Source organism: Calliopsis andreniformis, chromosome 1 (genome assembly GCF_051401765.1).
Source record: "Calliopsis andreniformis isolate RMS-2024a chromosome 1, iyCalAndr_principal, whole genome shotgun sequence".
Lineage (NCBI taxonomy): Eukaryota > Metazoa > Arthropoda > Insecta > Hymenoptera > Andrenidae > Calliopsis > Calliopsis andreniformis.
In genome coordinates this window covers 10,023,486-10,044,827 of record NC_135062.1, presented here as the reverse complement: position 1 = coordinate 10,044,827, position 21,342 = coordinate 10,023,486, and the positions used below count along the sequence as shown (strand labels likewise).

The window sequence follows — 21,342 nt, the reverse complement described above, 5'->3', positions numbered from 1 at the left end:
AATGTTTGGGAATTCAAGTTCGAATTTAAATATTTCTTGGTTTGAAAATTTGAAAACTTGAGTATTTCTTATTTTGAATATTTGAATATTTAAACATTTAAATATTTGTTGCTTGGAAATTTTGAATGTTTGGTAATTCAAGTTCGAATTTAAATATTTCTTGGTTTGAAAATTTGAAAATTTGAGTATTTCTTATTTTCAATATTTGAAAATTTTAGTACTTGTTAGCTTAAATATTTGAAAATTTAAATATTTAAATATGAATATTTGAAATTTTGAACATTTGAAAGTTTGAATATTTGAAAATTTAAATATTTGAAAAGTTGATCACTGTATCCTTCTCAGTACCTACTACCCGTGGCAAAAACTATTCTGCCAAATCCAGCACCATGAATTTACATAAAAATATTATAGTTTTCTCAATGTAAAAAGCTATCCTATAAATAACAACCACATCCAAATATTAGATATGTTCGTTACGCCATAATAGCACATTAAAACTAACAAAAACTACACTACTTTTAAATAACCTCATATTGTTGCATCTGGCCGAAAATGCCCATCAGTTATAACATAATCGTCCATAATACGCAAAAGGCTCCATTGAATGCTGTCTACGTTCCTTACCTCTTTCCCAAATAGAATGACGAACAATTAAGCAATCATGTAACTGTGTTCTCAGTATTTCGCAGAGGGTAACCCTATTCCAGAATTCGAATTTCATAATAGCGCTACTACTCAGTACCGCCGCCAGTCGATATCGATCCACAGAATAACACAGGAGGAAGTACAATAAAAGGGATTTGAGTCGTTCGAACGACAGGTTAAGCAGAAATTTACCCGAAAGTAGTGTATCCTGTGCGAGTCGCGAGCGTAGCTGCAATTTCAGGCTGTTTGTGCGTGAATCGGCGGTTCGTGTACGGGGCACCCTTGTACACGGTGTCACGGGGTTGTGTGGAGAAGCCAGCTGCAAACCGGCCAACCGAGACGGACTAAGGTCGCGTATACTCGGAAACGTTGTAAAAATAATTATTAAAGCCGTTACCGTGCCATGTCTGCACGACCCGCGCATGCGAAATATCGGGGGACATTTCTGATGGAAAACTTAGCCCTGCGCTCTCTTTTCTTCATTCGATATTTTATTCAAGTGCTGCACTTATCGTGAGTCCAACTTACAACGTTCGACGACAAATAAGTAATTATTAGACTGCGGATTTTTGTGCATTTGTGGGAAATTTTGGTATTCAGAAAAGTACAAAATATATACAAAATATTAAAAGTTAGGTATTGTTTGTATTACTTGGAGGGTGAACAAAATTTTTAGATTCTACTTCTCTAGATCTGTTTATGAAAAAAATTTGCATAAACGTCTGCAGTGTAATTATTATTATTGTGTTCACTTTTTACTGTTATTCTGATTCTAGCTGATTCTGAGCTACTTAATTATTTGTTATTTATTAAATTGCTTTCGACAGTGTTTTATTAATATTCCATTTTGGAAGTGTTTTTAGTTATAGTAATATCCTACTGTCATGGACCCAGTTCCTGATCGCTTCAGAGTAAGAAGCATAATTTTCGAAAATGATAATACTTAAATCATAATTTAGTACTTGGTCACTTGAATTATGTCTCCCTACCAGCTATTAAATTTCACCTATAAATATCAAAATAGGTAACAATTATTTATCAATTTTTTAAGACAAATATTTATCAAAATAAATTTCATATATGTATTTAAATACATGTATGAGATGATCAGCAACTGGGCTTTAGACAGTACATGAATTTTTTTGGAATATTGTATTTTGTATCTAAATTAATCAACATTTTTCAACTCGTATTGAGAACACTTATCACTGTCCCAAATGGAAGATTTTTATTGATCTGGAGAAATCTGGAAAGTTTTACGGAAAGTTTCTGGAGCAGCTGTAATTCATTGGGGAACTCTCTCTCCTATCAAAATTGCAACAACAGTTTTACGATGCAGCTGCAAACTCTTTAGAATTGACGTTATCGCGCTCTAACTGCACCGTCGCAGCGTGCTGCATTTACAACTCGTTCACACGGGTTGAACGCATCGTAGCCGCAATTGCCCTTCTGCAACGTAGTTGCAACTTGTTACAGTGACTAAACGCTACGTCGTACGATATGTATTATTTTTCGAGGCCCTGCAACATTAATTGTATATTAAAATACATGCAAATGCATCTGTAGCTTTTTATGTGACCTTCGTCATGCAACTTCGGCTGCAACATCTGCGATTCTTTCATGCAACCGCATCTGGCGGATTTTCGTGCACATTTTCAAAGATGCGTCTGCTATTTTTTTGTGCAAATGCATGTGGAAATTTGTTATACTATTCCTGGAATGCATTGGCCATTGTAACGTCTGCAATTTTTTTCGTGCAGTTATATCTGATTGTTTTTTATTGAATTTCTGTACCTTTTTGTGAAATTGTATTTGTACAGTTTATATCAATTCTATGATGCAATCACGATATTAAACGTTAACTGCCATTTTTTTATGCAACTACATCTCCAATTATTCATATGCTCTAGAAAAAGGCAAGTGCTTTGCATTGCAACATTTGAAATTCTATTATGCAGCTGATGCAATCTATAAAATGCAGATATGGATTACTCTGCATTACAACTGCATTCATGATTCATCATTTACTCCTTGAAATGCAACTTTGTCTCATGCCAATGCACCTGCAGTTTTTAATGAATTTTAAAAACTGTAACAGCAGTAACTGCGTTTTCTTATGCACTGTCTGGGAAGCAGCTCCAATTCTTACACGCACTTATATTTGCAATTTTCTAAATATTCTCAAAAATAGAACTACTAATACAATTTTGAAAATTTCCTTATACAGCAGTATCTATTTTCTCTGTAACCCCAAAAATGCAGTTCAAATTCTGCCACCCAAATTGCAACTGCAACTGCACTTTCATAAATCTCCCCAAAAACATAACCATCACATTAATATCAGCAACCCTCGCACAAATAGGTCCACGATTCCTCTCCCAATCACAGAAAATAAACTTCAATTCTCTCATCCACACAGCTGCATTTCCTAAGCAATTCTCTCAACCCAAACAAAACAAAAATTCCCCCACGCACGATCTCTAGCCACGCTAGCATCCTACAAACACAATCACGGTTCATAGACACGTAATCGAAAGCTGGCTTTATCGCCAGCGTATCTACGATATTGCCAGAACTCGACAATAAAACGCTCCCTTCAACCAGCACGATTCTCCCGCGATCGTGCAGACTCCTCGTAGATGCATTCCCACCTGCCTCGCTCAGGAAGAAATCCCTCTGCATCGTACCGTTTTCAATTTGCATCGATCGAGCGATGCAACGCTTTTCGTTTCGACTGCGTTTCATTTCAATCCGCGGTCGCCCGCGAGCCTCGTCATTTTCCCTGGCTTGCATTCACACGATCGCACACGCGCGCCAAACGCGTGGCGTGCGCACGAAAGTCATCGATCTCGGCCAACGGCGCGGAAATAATTCCGGATTATTATTATTTCTTCTCTGCCGCGCGATCGGACCGTTTCACCCGATCAGAATGCCTCGCTGGCTTAATTCCCGCGCCAGGAAATGGGATTCCCCAGTTTCGACACGGCTCCCTCGGATTATTACGAGCCCACCCCTGCGATCTGGAACGACTCGGCTGGAGGATTGTATCGATACGACGTTCCGCTGACTTACGTAACCGTTCGAACGATTTCAGGAGCTTTTCACGGTCAGTGGAAAACTCTCGACGCATTTCTCCTGTTGGATAAGTTGTATTATGTTTCTCTGGCTTTTTCAAAGCGAGGGATTCTTTAATTTCGAATATACAAGTACTGGAAATTTTCTAATTTGAGAGATTGAAATTGGTAAATATTTTAGCATCTGAAAGCTTCAAATTAAGTGATGAAAATTTGGAAATTTCAAAGCTACAAATTAGTAGAAATTTTCAAACTTGAAAGATTTAAGTTACTAAAAATTTCCGATCTTGGAAACTTCAAATATTCAAAATTTCTCAATTTCAAAGGTTCAAATATTCAAAATTTACAAATTCGGAAGTTTCAGATTTCTACAATTTTTCAAACGTTGAAAGGTTTAAATTATCAAAAATTTCCAATCTTAAGAGCTTCAAATACTCACAATTTCGAAATTTATAATAATACTAATATTTCTTGTAATTTATAAACGAGCAAAATTTTAAAGTTTCAAATCATACAGAAAAGTTTCAAATACTTCAAACTTACATATTCTTACACTTTCCAGATTAAAAAGTTTCAAACTACTAAAAACTTCCAATTTGCAAATTTCAGATTCTCAAAGTTTCCAAACTGAAAAGTCATAGATTCTTAAAGTTTCATATCTTCAAAATTTCCAAACTCGGAAGTTCCAAATTTCCATAATAAAAACTTTTAAATATTCAAAAATGATCTATCTATCTAAACATTTAAACAAGCATTTAATAGACTGAATATTCCAAAAGCAGACCATTTTATTTCTTCTGAAGCTTCCAAAATGTCTTCGTAATCAATATCATGGATATCCTTGCCCCAGCGAATTTGCATCTAAATTAATGCCTATATTCTCACGAAACACGGAGCACGCGCGTGTAGTAATTGAACAGCATCGAGGTCGATAAAGGGAAATTTGTTTAATGCGCGATACCGTTTCGAGAGTGCATCGCGTAACGCGAAAGTGGTGAATGCACGCGGTTGCAAGGAGAGAGGTGCACATGGTACGCTCGATAACCTGTCCTTCGGACGTACCTACCATTTTTAACCGTCGCACTTCTAATGGGTGCAACGGCTCTTTCGAACGGCGCGCCGACCATCTGTCGCCCCGCTTGTATATGCTTTGTCGAAATTAAAGTCAGCTGACCGAGAAAGCGGCCGTTTTTAACTATCGCGGGAATTTCGAGCGAGCCTTTAATCGGCCTCGATCGTATTACTCCCATTTCGAGGTTGCAGCCAACTCGAATTTAATTTCGAACGAAATTTGTCTTATAACAAAATTGGGAAAATAATTGATGCAGGAATTGTGGAAACTTTTAAGAAAATTTTAGTGTGATCGGTTTTTCAAAGGTTCAAGTATCTGTTTTTATCTGAAAGTTTGAAAATTGTTAAGTATTTAGTCGTGTTTTAGAATTTTTAAATTTTTAAATTGTTAAATATTCAGATATCTAGTTGTATTTTCAAATTTTTTAATATTCAAATATCTACCTGTATTTGTAAATTTTCAAATTTGTAGATATTCAAATATCTATCTGTATATGCAATTTTTAAATTGCCAAATATTCAAATATCTATTCAAATTTTCAAATATTCAAATATTCAAATATGTATTCAAATTTTCAAATATTCAAATATTTATTCAAATTTTGAAATATTCAAATCTTGAAATTTTCAAATTTTGAAATATTCAAATATCTATTCATATTCTCAACTTTTGAAATATTCAAATATCTATTCATATTTTCAAATTTTCAAATATTCAAATATCTATTCAAATTTTCAAATATTCAAATATCTATTCAAATTTACAAATTTTCAAATATCTATTCAAATTTTCAAATATTCAAATATCTATTCAAATTTTCAAATATTCAAATCTTCAAATCTTCAAATTTTCAAATATTCAAATATCTATTCATATTTTCAAATTTTCAAATATTCAAATATCTATTTGTATCTTCAAATTTACGAATATTCAAACATCTGTTCGCATTTTAAAATCTTCAAACATTACTCTTTCAGATTTTCATACACTTATTCAAATTTTCGAGTAGATATTCAATCATCCTCAATTTTCAAGTTTTCAAACATTCAAATGTTCAAGTTCATCAGAATTTCTAATCAACACTGCACCCTAAAACCAAAATCACTAGAATACCACCAGAAGAATCTTTTGCATCGAAAAATGCAAATGCCTGATCATAAGTACCTATTTGCTAAAAATTTCCATATTTGAAGAATCCCTATTTTCCACGCTAGATACTTTGGAATCGCGTTCCCTCGTTCCGTGAAACTTCGCCCATTGAAACGGACGTTTTCGGGGAACGCGTCGCGACGCATTCAACATTTTTATCGTGAATGCCCTCGAATGGATGCGACACTTTCACAGAATCGCGCGACGCGTAGCGAAGAGAATGAAGAGCGCGGACAAAGCGAGTCGCGGGGGATCCTGATCTCGAATTCTTTCATTAGCCGAAGGACCAGTCACGGAAATCCGGGATTCCGTCGCCGTATTATATATTTCGCTCTGTCTCCCCCCTCTTCGTCTCCCTCAACACTTTTTCCCTCTTCGCTTTGTCCCTCTCTTTCCTCTCTCTCTCTTTCCTCCCACGAACAGAGCGCAATTTCTGGGATCTCTCTCTCGCTATTGAATCAGCTCTCAATGTTACGAACAATTTAACGAGAAACAATCGAGTGCCTGAGTCGAAAGACGAGTACAAATATTCGCGGAAATTTATTAACGGAAGATTCAGCCACTTTGCGTCAGGAAATCAGCGTGACGAGAGGCACTATCGAGTAATTGTTCTCTGGGTCGATTATCGTTGTGGAGGTTGGGGGTGATGGAAAGTGGCTGAAGAAAATGAGGCCCTGTGCATTGATAGGATAATCGAGTTTGTAATTGTGGATATTCGTTTGGTTAAATGTGTAGGTATTTTTTGGAATATTTCTATAATGAGTAGACTGTCAAGACTGATCAACTATGGAGAAAGGTAGCAATTACAGAAACATGTGAAATTGAGATTTTTACAGCTTTGGAAAATTTGAAATATTTTGCATCTTGTTTTAGTGTAAAATAACGCTAAAATATTTGTAGTAGATACTGATTTTCTGCATAGTTGAGCAGTACAGGAATGCTTATTACTGTGGACATAAATTGAAAAGATGAAACAAGCTTCTATTTACATCTCTTTTCTACACTTCATTTCTTAATATTTATACAACCTAGACAACTAGAAACTCAACCAAAAATTTGGAATCCCAAGTGTTTTACATTCCATTCCAAATTAACCCTCACCTGGGGTCACTTAAAGACAGTACTAACATCGTCTCAAAAATACTTTGACACGTAACATAACTTCATTAACTAGATATCTATTCAACGACAAGCTTTATAAAACATCAGCAAGTGGTTCCAAGCTTCCCCTCTATATCGACCACGCGTCCCAAATCGAGAAACCAAAGACTGCAGTTCCAGTAGCACTTGATACGTTTCCTTTTCGAGAGAGAAATCCTCGGAGGCCACTCAAGCTCCTCAAGAATTGCTGCCGTGGTTGTTTAAGCAGAGGCCCCATTTGAGCATGGAAACGCGTGTATACGTTTCCAAAGAACGAAGGAAAGGAAACACGGTGGCAGGGTGACAGCCGGCCCTCGTATTTGTCTAAACCCAGCAAGAACGACGACGACCATTTGCCCAGGAAGATGGCGTTTATAACCAAACACGGGGCCCGGATGAAACGATTAGTGGCAGGGACATCTGCCTCTGTTGACAGTGTTACGTCCGCGAGAAAGACAGCGACGGGCCCTGATTCCCTGTCGATCGAGCATCGACATTCGACCTCTCGTCTAGAAGCCAGAATCCTATTACTTCGCCTCGTTTCTCGTCCATCGTCCCTATCCTCGCCATTTTGTTTCTTCCGTTCGAGAAGCTCGAATTGTTCCTGCTCGTTGATCCCTGATGGGATGTCTGAGTTTCATTCGAATGGGGGATGATTCACTGTCTTCGAGCTGATTAGTCGGGCTGCGCGAGTCAGCTTAAATGGGAAACTGATTTTATGTGGTGAAAATTTGAAAGATTGGAAGCTTGGAATTTTTGACAATATGAAAATTCAGTATTCGAAGATTTGAGAAGTTGAAAAGATAGAAAATTTGAGAATTTGGAAGATGTGGGAGATCAAGATTTGAAAACTTGAAAGATTGAATGCTTAGAATGTTTTGAAGTCTGAAGATTCAAAATTTGAGGAGTTCAGTATCTGAAAATTTGAAGGATTTTAATATCTGAGAGTTCCAGATTTCAAAATTTGAGAGATTGAAATATTGAAACACTTAGAACTTGAAAATGTAGGAAATTTGGGAAACTTAAGTTTACGATTTGAAAATTTACGAGATTCGGAAAATTTGAATATTTGAAAGTTGAAGATTTGAAATTTTGGAGGATTTGAATATTTAAAAATTCAAGATTTGAAAATTTGAGAAATTGGAATATTTGATGCTTCAAGGTTTAAATATTTAAATATCTGAAAAGTTGGAAAATTGAAAATTTTTAAAATTGCAGGCTCGTATTACAAATATCTCAAAATCTCCCCCAAAAAAGTAATCAATATAACCGATTCCTCGCTATCTCAAGTCAGCTTCAAACCACCACTACATCATCAAGAATTCCAGTATTCCACCCCTTATCTAAAGATCCCGCTTCCGATCTCCACTAACCATAAGAACCAGAATTCCTACGATCGATACAAACAGAAACTTCTACAAAGAAGTGCGTGCTCCGAACGACGTCCAAATCTTTCTCGCTCGAAGTCCCGTGCGTGTAACTCCTCCGTTATCTCTATCCGTGCATCTGTCGGCAGCGAGTGGATATAAGGAAACATACTTACGAAATATTTTAATTAACTTATCGTATCGTCGAATCTTGGCCAGCTGCTCGCGAAGCGCGTGCTTCTAATTGCCGATCTAAGGGTAAGATGACGGATCGGAACCACTTGTTCCTCCTCGCGAGCTGATCGCGGCGTCGCTCGTGTTCGCGAGCGATTAGCTAGCCATACAATGCCACTCTATCCATGAGTAAAGCATGTCATATTTCCCATTAATACTTTTCCCCAGTAAAATCAAGGAAATTACAATCTAATGCTTATAAAGAGAATATCAACTGTCGCGATTTCAGAATAAAAAGATCACATCGTGTGGCATGGACAGGGCATTCTTTCTTCCCAAATTTAACGAATGAAATTACTGCAGGAATTTATTATCTTAGTATACGAAACGATGAGAATCCTTTTGTACTGCACTAACTAGCATTCTTCGATACAGAATCCGTTTTCCTGGCGCAATGAATATTAGTGCATGCCATTGCCTCCTTGAACAACGTCTGACGGACCATCAAAGCGCGAGCTTTCTTATAGAATCACTCAGACGTCCCTTCAACCCCTTCGAATCGCGCAGCTGAATCCCCTCGGCGACGTTCCTGCCTTCTTCGAGACCTCTTTCCCTCGAGTTCTTGACACTGGTCACAGTGACGCGCGGTATATTAAAATTATAGCTCGTCTCGGTGATAGCCACGGTGGTACGCGTTACGCTAATAAGCTAATTATAACGCTGTCAAACACGCGTTCCCTCGTGCATCCGTCCCATTGGACTTCCAAGGAAAGCATCGAACCGACGCTCGGAACGTGGGAGAGAGTGAAGAATCTTGGGGGATATCTTCGATAATGCCGCCTCGACAAAGTCACTCTTTCCTGGCAGTGCTCAGCGGGTCGGGAGACGTCACAGAAAGGGGTGACAAGTAACGTCTCCTCGTTATTATATTTATGGGGTAAGAAAGCGGGGTGATAAAAGGGGACGGGCTTCTTGTCAACTGTGCTGTAATCTTGGGCAAATTTTATTTGAAAGGGAAATAGGAACTATTCAAGTACTGCGTTGCAGTAGAAACTCGTGACTTTTCAGCGGTTGTCTCTTTAAGTTGCTAGTTAGGAACTTGGACTTATTTTCTGGGGGATGAGGAGGGGATAGGTGGAAACTTGGTAAAGTGGGAAGGATAGTACAAATTCATGAGGAGACGTACTTGGGTTTCGGTAGAAAAGAATTTCTGAGAAAAGAGAATTTTTTAAGAAGAAAATTTAATATCGAGCAGATTTCAAGAAACCCTGGAAACTGAAACCAGGATCCCTCTGGAATAAAGTAAGCAATCCATAGATATTACCTATTCTAATAGAAGACATAGGAGTCAGGCATAAATGAGCTCTAAAGTAAATAAGGTCTGCCTGCCGTTTCGAAACACATTCTCATACTTCTTACAAAAATTTGAAGCAACTACTTTCTATCTCAAATGATGCATATGCATTTTTCAATTTTATGACTAAAAAATAATGTAGAATAAAAAATGTCCCACCTTTCTAGTATCTACTTACATCTATACATATACACAGTGAGAAGTTTTTCATCCCAAATTGAAATATCAAAGTAACTCAATGCACAGTGACTCCATAATATACCTTACCAAACTCGTCTTTTTTAAATAAAATTTCTCTGTAACTAGTCTTTTTTATCTTCTTAAAATACAGCCTACCAGTGTACATGTTATAACGTTTTTATTTCTTTTCTTTTGTGGACAGTGTACTAATATTCTATGGTACACAATATCTGTACATAACTACCATTTCTTCAGTTCTATCCACAAGAAAGTGAATTTCCACAAAAACCACCACCTAGTGATATCTTTACAAAATAAAAAGAAAAAGAAACTTATTCGACACACGAAGTCAGTTGCCCAGAAATCAGCAGACAAGTTTCGTTTAAAGAGAAAGAAGGAACCATGCCCGACAGTAGGAAGTGCTAGCAGAAGAAAGTGGAGAGGGTAGATAAATGGTCGTCCAAGTGTCACAAGATGCAGAGTAGAAGGAGGCAGATCGCCGTGCGAGTGAACATCGAGGTCCGAGGCGGACGGGAAACGTCCCCTTCGCGCGCGGCACACGCGTGGACGATTATGGTCTAATTCCCTTGTACGCGCATTCCCACCAGGCTACCCAGCTTACCTACCAACCTACCTGGCTGCCTCGCATGACAGAGCCGTCTTGGCGTGGCGAACGAGGAAAAGCGTAGTTGTCGGTGCATTCGATAAGCGTACGCTCGAAAGACAGGGGTGTGTCCCCTTAATTCCATCTCCTTCTCCCTCCCGCCCGTGTCGCCTTTCACCCCGATTCCATCTCCCCCCGTCACTGCGTCTCGCTCTCTTCGCCGCGACCCTTCAACCACCACTCGTCTCTCTCCTGGACTCTCGTCCTCCCTTTCGATTCGTCGCCGCTACTTTCCTCCCTTTTCCGTCGCTTTTCCTCTTTCACCGAGCTTTTCCTTCTCCCCCTCCTCGCCCCTTCGCGACCCTCCTCCTCTCGTTGCACCTTCAACGACTGCGTCCTCTCCTTCCCCCCCAGTCATCCCCCTCTCGGCCGTTCTCGCGTAAATATCGCGGTTTCTCGGTAAACAGGAGAACGCGCAAAGAGGGACAGGTGATGAAGACGTAGGAGGCGAGGAAGGGGTGGAGGGGGCGAGAGGGGGTGGTGCGTGCACGCACACGGCTGAATTCGCGCGATACGGGGACGCAGAGTGCGTGCGAGGAACGAGTGAAGAGAGTGAGAGAGAGGTGGTGAGGAAGGGTGAAAGCGAGAGGGTAAAGGAAGCAAGGCAAATGTCAATATCGACGATGCACAGGAGGCTAGAGAGCCGCACTTGGGGCGGGAATGAGGGCGTAATTAATCGTCGAAGCAAAGAAATTCTCTCTTTGTCCTTTTCCCGGGACCGCGGCTGCTCTCGCGTGCCCCGCCTCGATCGCTTCCACTGAGCCCTGCTACGCGCTGCGAATTCGCGACGGGAAGCCGATCGTGAGTTCTTCGAGAATTTTTTTTCTAGGGGTTCTTGGGTAGAAGATGTGGGAGAGGGTTTGTTGGGAGGGTTTGAGAATTTTTGGGAAGCGTTCGAGGTCTTTGGAAATTGTTAAGAGTCTTTGAAGGGCTTTGAGGAACTTTCAAGATCTTTGGTAATCTTTGAGAACCTTTGATAAGTTATGAGAATTTGTGAGGATATTGGGGAACTTAGAGATTTGAGGATTTTTGAGAATCTTCGAGAGTCCTTGAAGTTCTTTGGAAATCGTTGAGGATCTTTGAGGAACTTTCAAGATCTTGGGTTATACTTGAGAACCTTTGGAAATTTATGAGAATTTGTGAGGATATTAGAGAACTTAGTAAAGATTTGAGAATCTTTGAAAAACATTGGGAATATTTGGGAATCTTCGAGGAACTTTAAAAGTTTCCAAGAATCTTCAGAAATCTTTGAGAATCTTTGAGCATTTAAAATCAAGATAACTTCATTCTTTTTTGTTGTCTAAAATTTTATTTTCTCCACAACTACAATATGTCAAAGAAAAATATACTTTTTTAAAAAATAAATTAGGTTATATACATGTGTGATTAAATTCACTGAAAATTTCTACTAGAATTTATGCCTTCGTATTGTACGATTTTCCCGCGACGCGTCGGCAAAGAAAAAAGAACACGACTGCTAGTGCAACCAGCAAGCGCCATCTGCGAAGCTAGCTAGAAGGTAGAAATACTCCTTGCCAGGTGGTAACACAGATCTCTGCACTGAGCGACTGCTAACAAGTAGTCCATTTCCCCCGTTCCACACGACCGGAAAAAGGAAGCAGGTGCATCTGCAGTTTTGCATAATATATTACACAAAAACGTCCATACTTCACCACCCTCTACAATCTTGCAAACCCATAACTCTAAGATAATCTCAAACTCTCCACAGGAAGTGTCTCCCACCGAGTGTTACCGATCGTGGAAAACTACAGACTTTCCACCAGAAACGACTGAATTTCCCAGAGTGCAGTAGTACCCTCCGAGCTCCCCATAGGGTATTCCCCACTTACCAACATCTTTGACCCAAATTCCCCACCTCGTTCCACTAAACTAAAACCAAATATCACTTGAACAGAAAAAAATAGAAAAAAAAACTAGGGGAAAAATTAATAATTTAGAATTCTAATCCGAACACACTTTCATAACCAGTTAAAAACGAATATACGCATAAATTTCAGTATTATTAACACTTCACCAGCGTCGCCACCGATGTCAAGCATAAATTACCACTGCCCCTGGCAAGATACCCAATCGCCCGTTATCACCCAGGGACGCGTTCATCCGAAGGTTAAAAGTCGCGAGCGTCCTGGCGGAAAATTGAATTTTTCAGGTACCGCGTGGAGGAGGTTCACCGACGATTTTCATCCCCGTGGCGCTCGTGCAATTTCCCCGTTCTAATTAGCCCATCGTCGGCCCCGTTCGTTAATTTCCATCCAGGACGATCGAAGTGTATCGGCCCGCGGCGAAGTCACCGTCTTTCGGCCCCCGGAACAATCTAAAACGTTTTGTCGTCGTGAATCTAATCCAATACCGCTGGCCCTGGAAGGTTATACTTTTATTAGCGCGTCCATTGGGCTTAACGAGGTCAATTGAGGTGATACGGTTGCCTTGATTTTACGATAGCCCGACGTTGGAGCGATAACGATCCGAAACGGGCCGCGATCGGTCGATGATCTCCTACGCTCGATCGGGCGTTGATAGCAACCGTGTTTAACGAGCATGTTCGATTCTGTGTTCCAGCACCTGTACCATCTGCAGACGGGCGAGGGTGCGTTCAGAGAGAGGGGGAGGGGTCGAGGCAAAGGTGCAACCAGGGTAAGTAACCTTAATCGACGATTCTGTTTACGGAGAGAATGCCGCTAGATTGGAGGAAATGACTGTTTCGTTTCATTTGAGATCATTTATTTGTGGGATGAAGCTGTTGCCGAGGCGAGCTGCCAAATTGAGACTCAAAGCGATTTTAAAGAAGTGTGTAGTATGGCTCGTTGGATGCGAAGTGTGGCAATGGGACGACTCGAAAATTAGGATTTTCAGGGAAACGAGTTGGTTTTGTTATTTACATAGTGCAAATAGCGTTTTCTTTTGTTCATTTAATTTAAATGTTAGCTAAAAAATAGCAAATCTTTTTAGCTAGAAAATAGCACATCTTTCTAGCTATATTCTCTCAGTGAATGAATGATATATCATTTAGGGATTTCTTGTACTTCCTCAGTGCTCTTTCCCAACAGCTTCAAAAAGTTCCCATGCATCACCACAGATCCCGCGATATATCGACCGTTTGGCACCATCGATATCGTCCCAAACAAAGTTTCCATCCCCACTGCGCAAACTCGGCAAGCACTATCGCTCCATAAATTGGCATTCAATGCGCCTCCTGTCGCGAGATACAGACTGTGCCCACAGACAAAAGACAAAATATGAAAGCCAGCGGCTCTTTGTTCTCCACTTTCATCTTGTCACTTAGGAAAAACAAAAACGTGGACTGTAAAATTCGCGAAGGCTCTGAGCCCCTCATTGGCCCTCGCTGAAGCGACGATTCGAAAAAGGTACCGGAACAGGGGGTGTCAGGAAAGGGCGAAAATAAAAGAGCAAATGGCGACTGAAATGGATGGTTTATTCTTTTAGAGGTTTATTCTTTTCCGGCAGCGCTCGTAAAGCACCTTCTTGTCGCGAGGTTTCAAAGGCGGCCTTCTGATACGTGTTTCAAGCACGATGTCGTATTTACACTCTCCAACGTGGATCTCGTTTCCGGTTACCAGCCGCGCGTGCGCTCAGCGTTCTTTTTTACTTTAACTCCCGCTTCTTTCTTCCGTTTCGACGACCACTTCTTTTTTTCGAGCGCACTCGGGACCGCCACTTATCCGTCATGTTTCTAACTCTAGGAGCGCGGTAATGCACCAGCGAACTGTGCTGTCTATGCTGGCGCAACGCTCGGAAATTCGTTTTTTGTTTGTTTTGTTTTTGTTAAATTTACTGTGGGGAGAGATTTGATTGATTTAAAAGGGAAGTTCTACGGAAGTACAAGCGTATGGTTGCGATTTTTATTCTGGGAAATGATTGGCTAGGATATGTTCATTCTCTTTTTTAAATAAGTATTCGAATTTTCAATTTTTCGATTTAAAAAATTTTTAATTTTCAAATACTTTAATATTCAAATTCTTAAAGCTATACATATAATTTTAAGTATACAATTTTTCAAATTTTGGAAGTTCTAAATCTTCAAATTTTTAAATATGAAAATTCTCAAATTTGTAAATTTTCAAATTCTCAAAATTACAAATTCTTGAATATATTAGTCCTCAAATGTTTAAATTTTTAAACTCTCAAACTCTGAGATTCTCTGGTTCTTAAATATTGAAGCTTTCAAATTGTCAAATATTCATATAGGTATTTAGCCTTTTGAATCTTCAAAATTCGAAACATTCAAACATCAGTATACATAAATTTTCTGAGACTTCACTCAGTATCCCATGAATACCTCAAAGATTGTCTCAATTACTAAGAAATCAAAAAAAATCTCAAAGAAACCTCTCAACTGAAGCACCATTCGATCCATTACCCTCGAACGAGTTCCCCAAAGGGCAGTTTTCACGAGCGAAGAAAAGCTAGCTGCTTTTCATCCACCGCAAACCGCGTGCTCTTCTCTCAATCAAGGGACCCATTTTTCCATCCTCCTCTCCCGCGAGGCGCTATTTTCTCTTCCGAAATAAAGGAAAACGAGGAAGGGTCGCGGAGGGGATGAAAAAAAGGAGAGAGGGGGACGATGAAACGCAACAGTGGCGCGCAGAACAAACTGTAACCTGAAAACCTGGAACCAGAAGGGATCGCGTTTAAGTCTGATCTTCAACGAAGGACATCGACGTTTTAAGTTTCAATCGCTTTCTCATCCCTTCGAGCGTCAATGACAGCATTCTTCTCGCTTGTTCAGTTTGAGCGAGCTCCACCGCGGTCACACGCGGCACAGAGTTCGCAGACTGGCATTAAACAAGCAACTGTATTGATCGAGCCTCTGTGCGCGTGTGCGCGATGCACCGCCATGTTTGAAATGCTACCAGCTCTGCTACCAAGTCGCCCTTTTCGATGGGAATATCCCTTGGCCCGAGTATCTCTCTGTCGATATGGAATGTGTATCTGGTGCCATTTGTCTTGGGAATGGTACGAACTCGCGGCCGAGGGCCTCCTTCTTGCGCGGGGAGCTCGAGGCGCGACCTAGTCTTCCGCGATGCTCGCCACTTCCGGTGAACCGGTTGGGGATGCTGAATGATCGCTCTCGGCGAAGGGAGGTAATAGAGTTTCCCTGGCAGAGAGGGTGAGGGATTTTTCTCTTGTTTCGAGAAATTTATGGGTGAAGGAGAGTGTGGAGGAGTTGAACTGAATTTGCTGGGGTTCTAGGCTTCTAGGGTTGTTTCAGGTGTTTTTATGATATAGCGTGAGGTAGATGCAGGGGTATGCAAGTGTGAGCCCCTGTTTTGCGATTTTTCTTTGGCGGAAATTATTCAAATTAATTTAATGCTTAAGGTGGGTCTATACTATAGGTTATACATATATGTCTTTTTTGTTTTTTAAAAAGTTGTACAGGGTGAGCTTCTCGCTAGGAGAGTTATACAAAGAGAGGATTACCCTGTATAACTTTGTTATATAATATATAATGAGGACCCATCTTTAATATATTGAGGTGTAGAAAAACTTAGGAACACAAATCTTAAAATTTTCATATGTATGAAATTTCTTCTTAATTCTTAAGTACTTAGAGATTTCAAGTTCCCCAGCTTTAAAATTTGTAAATATTTAAAAATCAGATCTTCAGTTTTGCAAACTTTCCAATTCTCAGCTTTTGAACTTTTGAAATCTCAAACATTTAAAAGCTTTCGAGCTTTAAAAGCTTTCAAGCTTTTAAATTTTCAGATCTTGAAGTATCACAATCTTCAAATATTCAAATACTTGAATACGTGAATATGTGACATGATTTCACGTGGCGTGAACTCACGTTACGTCTTATAACAAAATTGCTTCATGTTATAACCAAATAGCTTTAAAACGAAGGATAAACCTCAACTCCCACTATAAATTTGCTATAGTATATAACGTGAGTTCTCGTGACGCGATAATAGTATGCTTGCACCCTAAGAGTCACGTCACATATCTCAAATTTGTTTCATATTACAATAAAATAGCTGTAAAACAAAAGTAAGAATCCCGACTCACACTATGAATTTACTATAGCACCTAATATAATCTCACAATCCGCGACAGTAATTTGTTCGCGCCCTTAATTTCACTCAAACTCCATCAGTCCATTTTTGCACCCCATACAGACTCCTGTCGCGTTCCACCCTCACCTCCAATTCACCCCCGAAAGGAGGTGAATTCACCCACTCGCCTTTTTCGCAAGGAAATCGCGATTCGCCCCGCGCGTGCATCGATCAGCGCGCGAGCGATTTCGCGTGAATGGTGGGCGAATCGCATGCGTTTTCCAGCACCAGGAACGAAATAAATAATAAACCTTGCACAGTTACGGTTTTCCTATTCGAGCAGGCGAGCGTGCACGTTGGTTGATTCATATCACGGCCGCGTTCGACGAGCTTTTGATATCTTCGTGGCGGCGGAGCCGTTATCGATCCCTCGAAACAAGCGGTGCACACGTGTACCGGCACCTGTGCCGACGCAACGTCTTCGTGACAGAATGCAATTCCGCTTTTTCGCCGCGTTTCAATTTCATATTCGTCGCGCGCGATCGATGGACGCGAGCCACCCCTTCGAACCATTCTGCCGCCGCGCGACCACCAGCTTCGGCCCTGTAATTTTCTTATCGCTAGGGATTTAATCGAGAGATGGACTTCGAGATAGAGGGGCTTGGGAATAGGTGAATTTGGGATTTTTCGAAGGGTGCAGAAATTTTTGGAGAGAGCTTTCTCTGTTTTTAGGTGTTTAAATGTTTGAAGATTGGAATAATTGAATTTTTAAAAGTTTTGTAGGCTTGAATTTTTTAAATTTGTATATTTGAAGATTTAAATTTTTGAAGTTTTGAATTCTTAAAAATTTCAAGATTTGAATATTAGAATTTTTGAATTCTTAAAAATTTCAAGATTTTAATATTTGAATTTTTGAATTCTTAAAGATTTGAATATTTGAAAATTTGACACTTTGCTGAGTTGAACATTTTAAAAACGGAGGAAAAGAAAAGTTAGAAAGAGCAGAAGTTAAATATTTCGATATCTGCAGATTTGGTGAATTGAACACTTAATAAATGGAGCAGGGAAAAAGTAAAGAAGTTGGAAAATTGAATGTTTAAGTATTTGAAAAATTGAACATTTAATAACATGAAAAGTCTAAAATATTTAAATAATTAGAAATAGGAATATTAGGAATATTTAAATAATTAGAAATCGAATCGAAACATCAAAGTCAAATTAAGTTAAGAATATTAAAAGTAGAAAAGTTGAAAACAATAAGAAAAGTCAATAGATTGAACATGTTCAGTTTTCTACTTTTCAAAAAATTTCTCACACTTATTCCCTTTATAATGAAAATTTAATCTCAACAATCTTCGTCTATTTTTCAAAACGTAATAAGAACAACATACTCGAATTTCCCTATCAAATGATCCCTCAATAGTAGAAGTTTCTGTTCGAATTTTCAACGAGGGAAGTTGAATTGAATCGATAGTTGTAACATTATCGTACAGGTACAAGGGTACAGCGTGGAAACAAAAGTTTCCCTCATCGGAACGAATTCTGATATGGAAGTTGGAAACACGGTTTCTTCGTCTTTTTTCACTGTTTCCTGAACACCGTCTCTTCGCTGTCTTTACATCCACCATCCTTGAGAATGTCTAAAGAGCCAGCATGTCGAGGGAAGAATAAGATATTCTTTCCCTATATCTGAAAAAACTAATGTAACTTTCGCACGTCGACAGTACTGCATCGAATCTTTTCAACGTAGAAATCCCAGTTTCTCACAAATTGCTCATCAACGTTCACCCAATATGTACTCTACTCTTCATCCAATCTCGACAAAATCAATGCTATGACGCCTATACAGGTTGCGCGAATTATTAGACTTCATCTATAGGAGATCAGAAATAGAAATACCTAGATGACTTCCACTGAACTTTAGTTCATATTTTATGCCGAATTTTTTAGCTTGAGAACTGAAACTATTTTTTAATAAACGCTCGTGGACTAGTTTCCTGCAACCTAAACTCTCAAATATTCGGATTTCAAAGTTTTCAAATATCTCAAATTCTATCAGTATACCTATTAATACAAATTTCAGAAGTACAAATTCTGTCACAATATGAAAATTTCAAGCTTGTTTTTATTTTATAAGCTTGTCTTTATTTTATTCAATTTCCAATATCCCTAATTTTCAAGTATCATTTTCAGGTACCTCCTAATTTCATTTAAACATTAAAGTTTCAATAATCTCCAGTTACACATCCCAAAAAATAGATACTCAAATTTCAAAAACCAAAAAAACCCAGTACCTTCACCATACTCACCATTATTCTACATATCTAATTAAACATTATCGCCTTACATTAATCACATACTCCACAGTCACTGCACTCTTCAAATCACCCTCCAAATCCCCTTTTTCCCCAGCGTCCAAAAATCCCCACTGAACCCCCTGCATCAATCGTCAACAATCCCAAACGATTCCCCCCGAAAGATCGATACGCAGTCCTCAAGAATCGCTGATGAAGGATCGCGCCGCGGGGGACGCGAAAGGGTGTCCTAGGTGAAATAATTAGCGGTCTTCCTCTTCACTCTTCACCGCCACCCCTCTCCCCTCGCCCCACGTCTCTCTGTCCTCCCGCCTGTGCCCTCTCCCTCCTTTCGTCGACGGCAGCTAAATTGCATTAGGCCAGCCCTGTGGGGGAGGAAGCGCGGGGCGACAGGGGGTGTCGTCGGTGGTCGGAGGTGTCGAGCCGCGCCATCTTGGATCCGCGAACAATGTGTCGGCTGGAAAGGTCCCGGAAAACGAAGACGAACCTGAACCCCGCGGATATCGATCGGCGAACGCAGGCCGCAAATAAAATGCTAATTCGTCGACCCCTCGCCCCGCCAACCCTCCTCCTTTTTCCATCGCCCGACTTCTGTCCCCTCTCTCGTTCGCAGCGGGGCTAATTCGCGGGAAAATCGAGCACCCCGACAGGGGGTCGAGGAGGGTGGGGGCACGCGTGTCACTGGCATCGACGCTGACTGCTTTCGGACACGGAAACGAGGGTCGCTGGCGGATCGCTGCCACGGCCAGCTTCCTGCCGCGGCGTTGACGCCTGCACAAAGGAGCAGAATCGAAGGGGTGGAGGAAGAGTCTGAAAGAGGCGCGACAGGTCGGGCTCGGGACGCTTGGACCAGGTCGATTTGTTTTGCTGAGGTGGCTTTTTGGGGTGTTGGAGAATTGGGGGATGTGCAGGTCTTGGGGATCTTTTTTCACTCGGGTGCTTGTTTGAGAAGTTCGAGAATTAGGGGGATGGAAAGTTTGGAGGATTTTTCGTCGCTGAGACTTTTTGGGGAATGTAGAATCAGGGGGTTGAGATGTTTGAAGGATTTTTCTTTGCTGAGGTGTTTTCGAGGGGGAGAAATGAATAATTAGAGGGATGAAAGGTCTTAAGAATTTTTCTTCGCTAAGGTGTACGTTTTTTTGGAGTGTGAAGGATTAAGGAGGTGAAAGCTCTCGAGAATTTGTTTAGCTTGAGATTTTTTTTTTAAATAAAGAATTAGGAGGATGAGGGGTCCTGGAAATTTGTCTTCATCGAGGTGCTCTTTGAGAAAATAGAAAAATTCAGGAGATAGAAGTATCAAGAATTTTTCTTCGACTGGGTAGCTCTTTGGAAAATTGAAAATGTACTTTACAAAGTGCAAGACTAGTAGATGCATCCATTTAAAATATATAAGTAACGTGAACATACATAACAAAATAAAAATATTACACCAACGAATTGAGAACCTCCTTTTATTTTAAATCAGTCAACAAATTTGAAAAGAACGAGAATGTATCGCGAGTTTCGAAAGAAAAATTGGAGGACTGGTGGGGGAACAAAAGCGAGAAAGGGTTATTAGGTAAGAGAACCTATATAATATTCTATAAGAGCAATTCTTTGATAATTGTCACTAAGCATCGATTCTGAACATATCACTCTCACTCAGAAATTCGAATTATCATTATAAGTTTTTGAAAGGCTGATAAAGACAGAGTCAGGGCTCATCGTCAGTTTCATAAGCTTGATTGCAAATTCCTGAGAATCTCGAACAAAAGTCGCTGCAATATGTCGGTAGATTGATCGCGTGGATATTGAAGAATTGCAGTAATTAGTGGGGGAGCAAGAAAGGGAGGCTCGAAGTTCAGAGGCAGGGTGAATAGGAACAGTTGGCAGGATGCCTAAAGAGAACTGGATCATTAGCGTGAAATGGAAGAATGGTACAGGCTAAATCGCGATGGTGCATAAGTGTGCCAGCCCAGAGGACTTTCTAAACTGTATAACCAGCGAGGAGGATTCCATGTGTGTGCTTCAAGCGTTCAAAGAAATCGAGGACACTTTTCAGAGTCGGTTCTGAGAGAGCACGCTTGCTGCCTCTGACGATACATATTTTCATATATGGTCATCCACTAAATATCTGTGAGAAATACCTTACATAATGTATCTGGTCGTTTTATGTACATACAAGTGTGTCCAA

At 40.0% G+C, this 21,342-nt stretch overlaps 2 protein-coding genes across 6 annotated transcripts in view; one reads left to right on the top strand and one right to left on the bottom strand.

Moving 5' to 3' along the window:
• Positions 1-21,342, bottom strand: part of LOC143188561 (uncharacterized) — a 121,208-nt gene that overhangs the window by 40,038 nt on the left and 59,828 nt on the right. The window lies entirely within an intron of this gene.
• The window catches only part of Tet (tet methylcytosine dioxygenase-like), a 129,419-nt gene that overhangs the window by 55,427 nt on the left and 52,650 nt on the right, over positions 1-21,342 (top strand). The window contains exon 2 of the mRNA XM_076393638.1: positions 13,403-13,477. Within this exon, the coding sequence (XP_076249753.1) occupies positions 13,403-13,477 (75 nt within the window). The remainder of the gene's footprint in view (positions 1-13,402; positions 13,478-21,342) is intronic.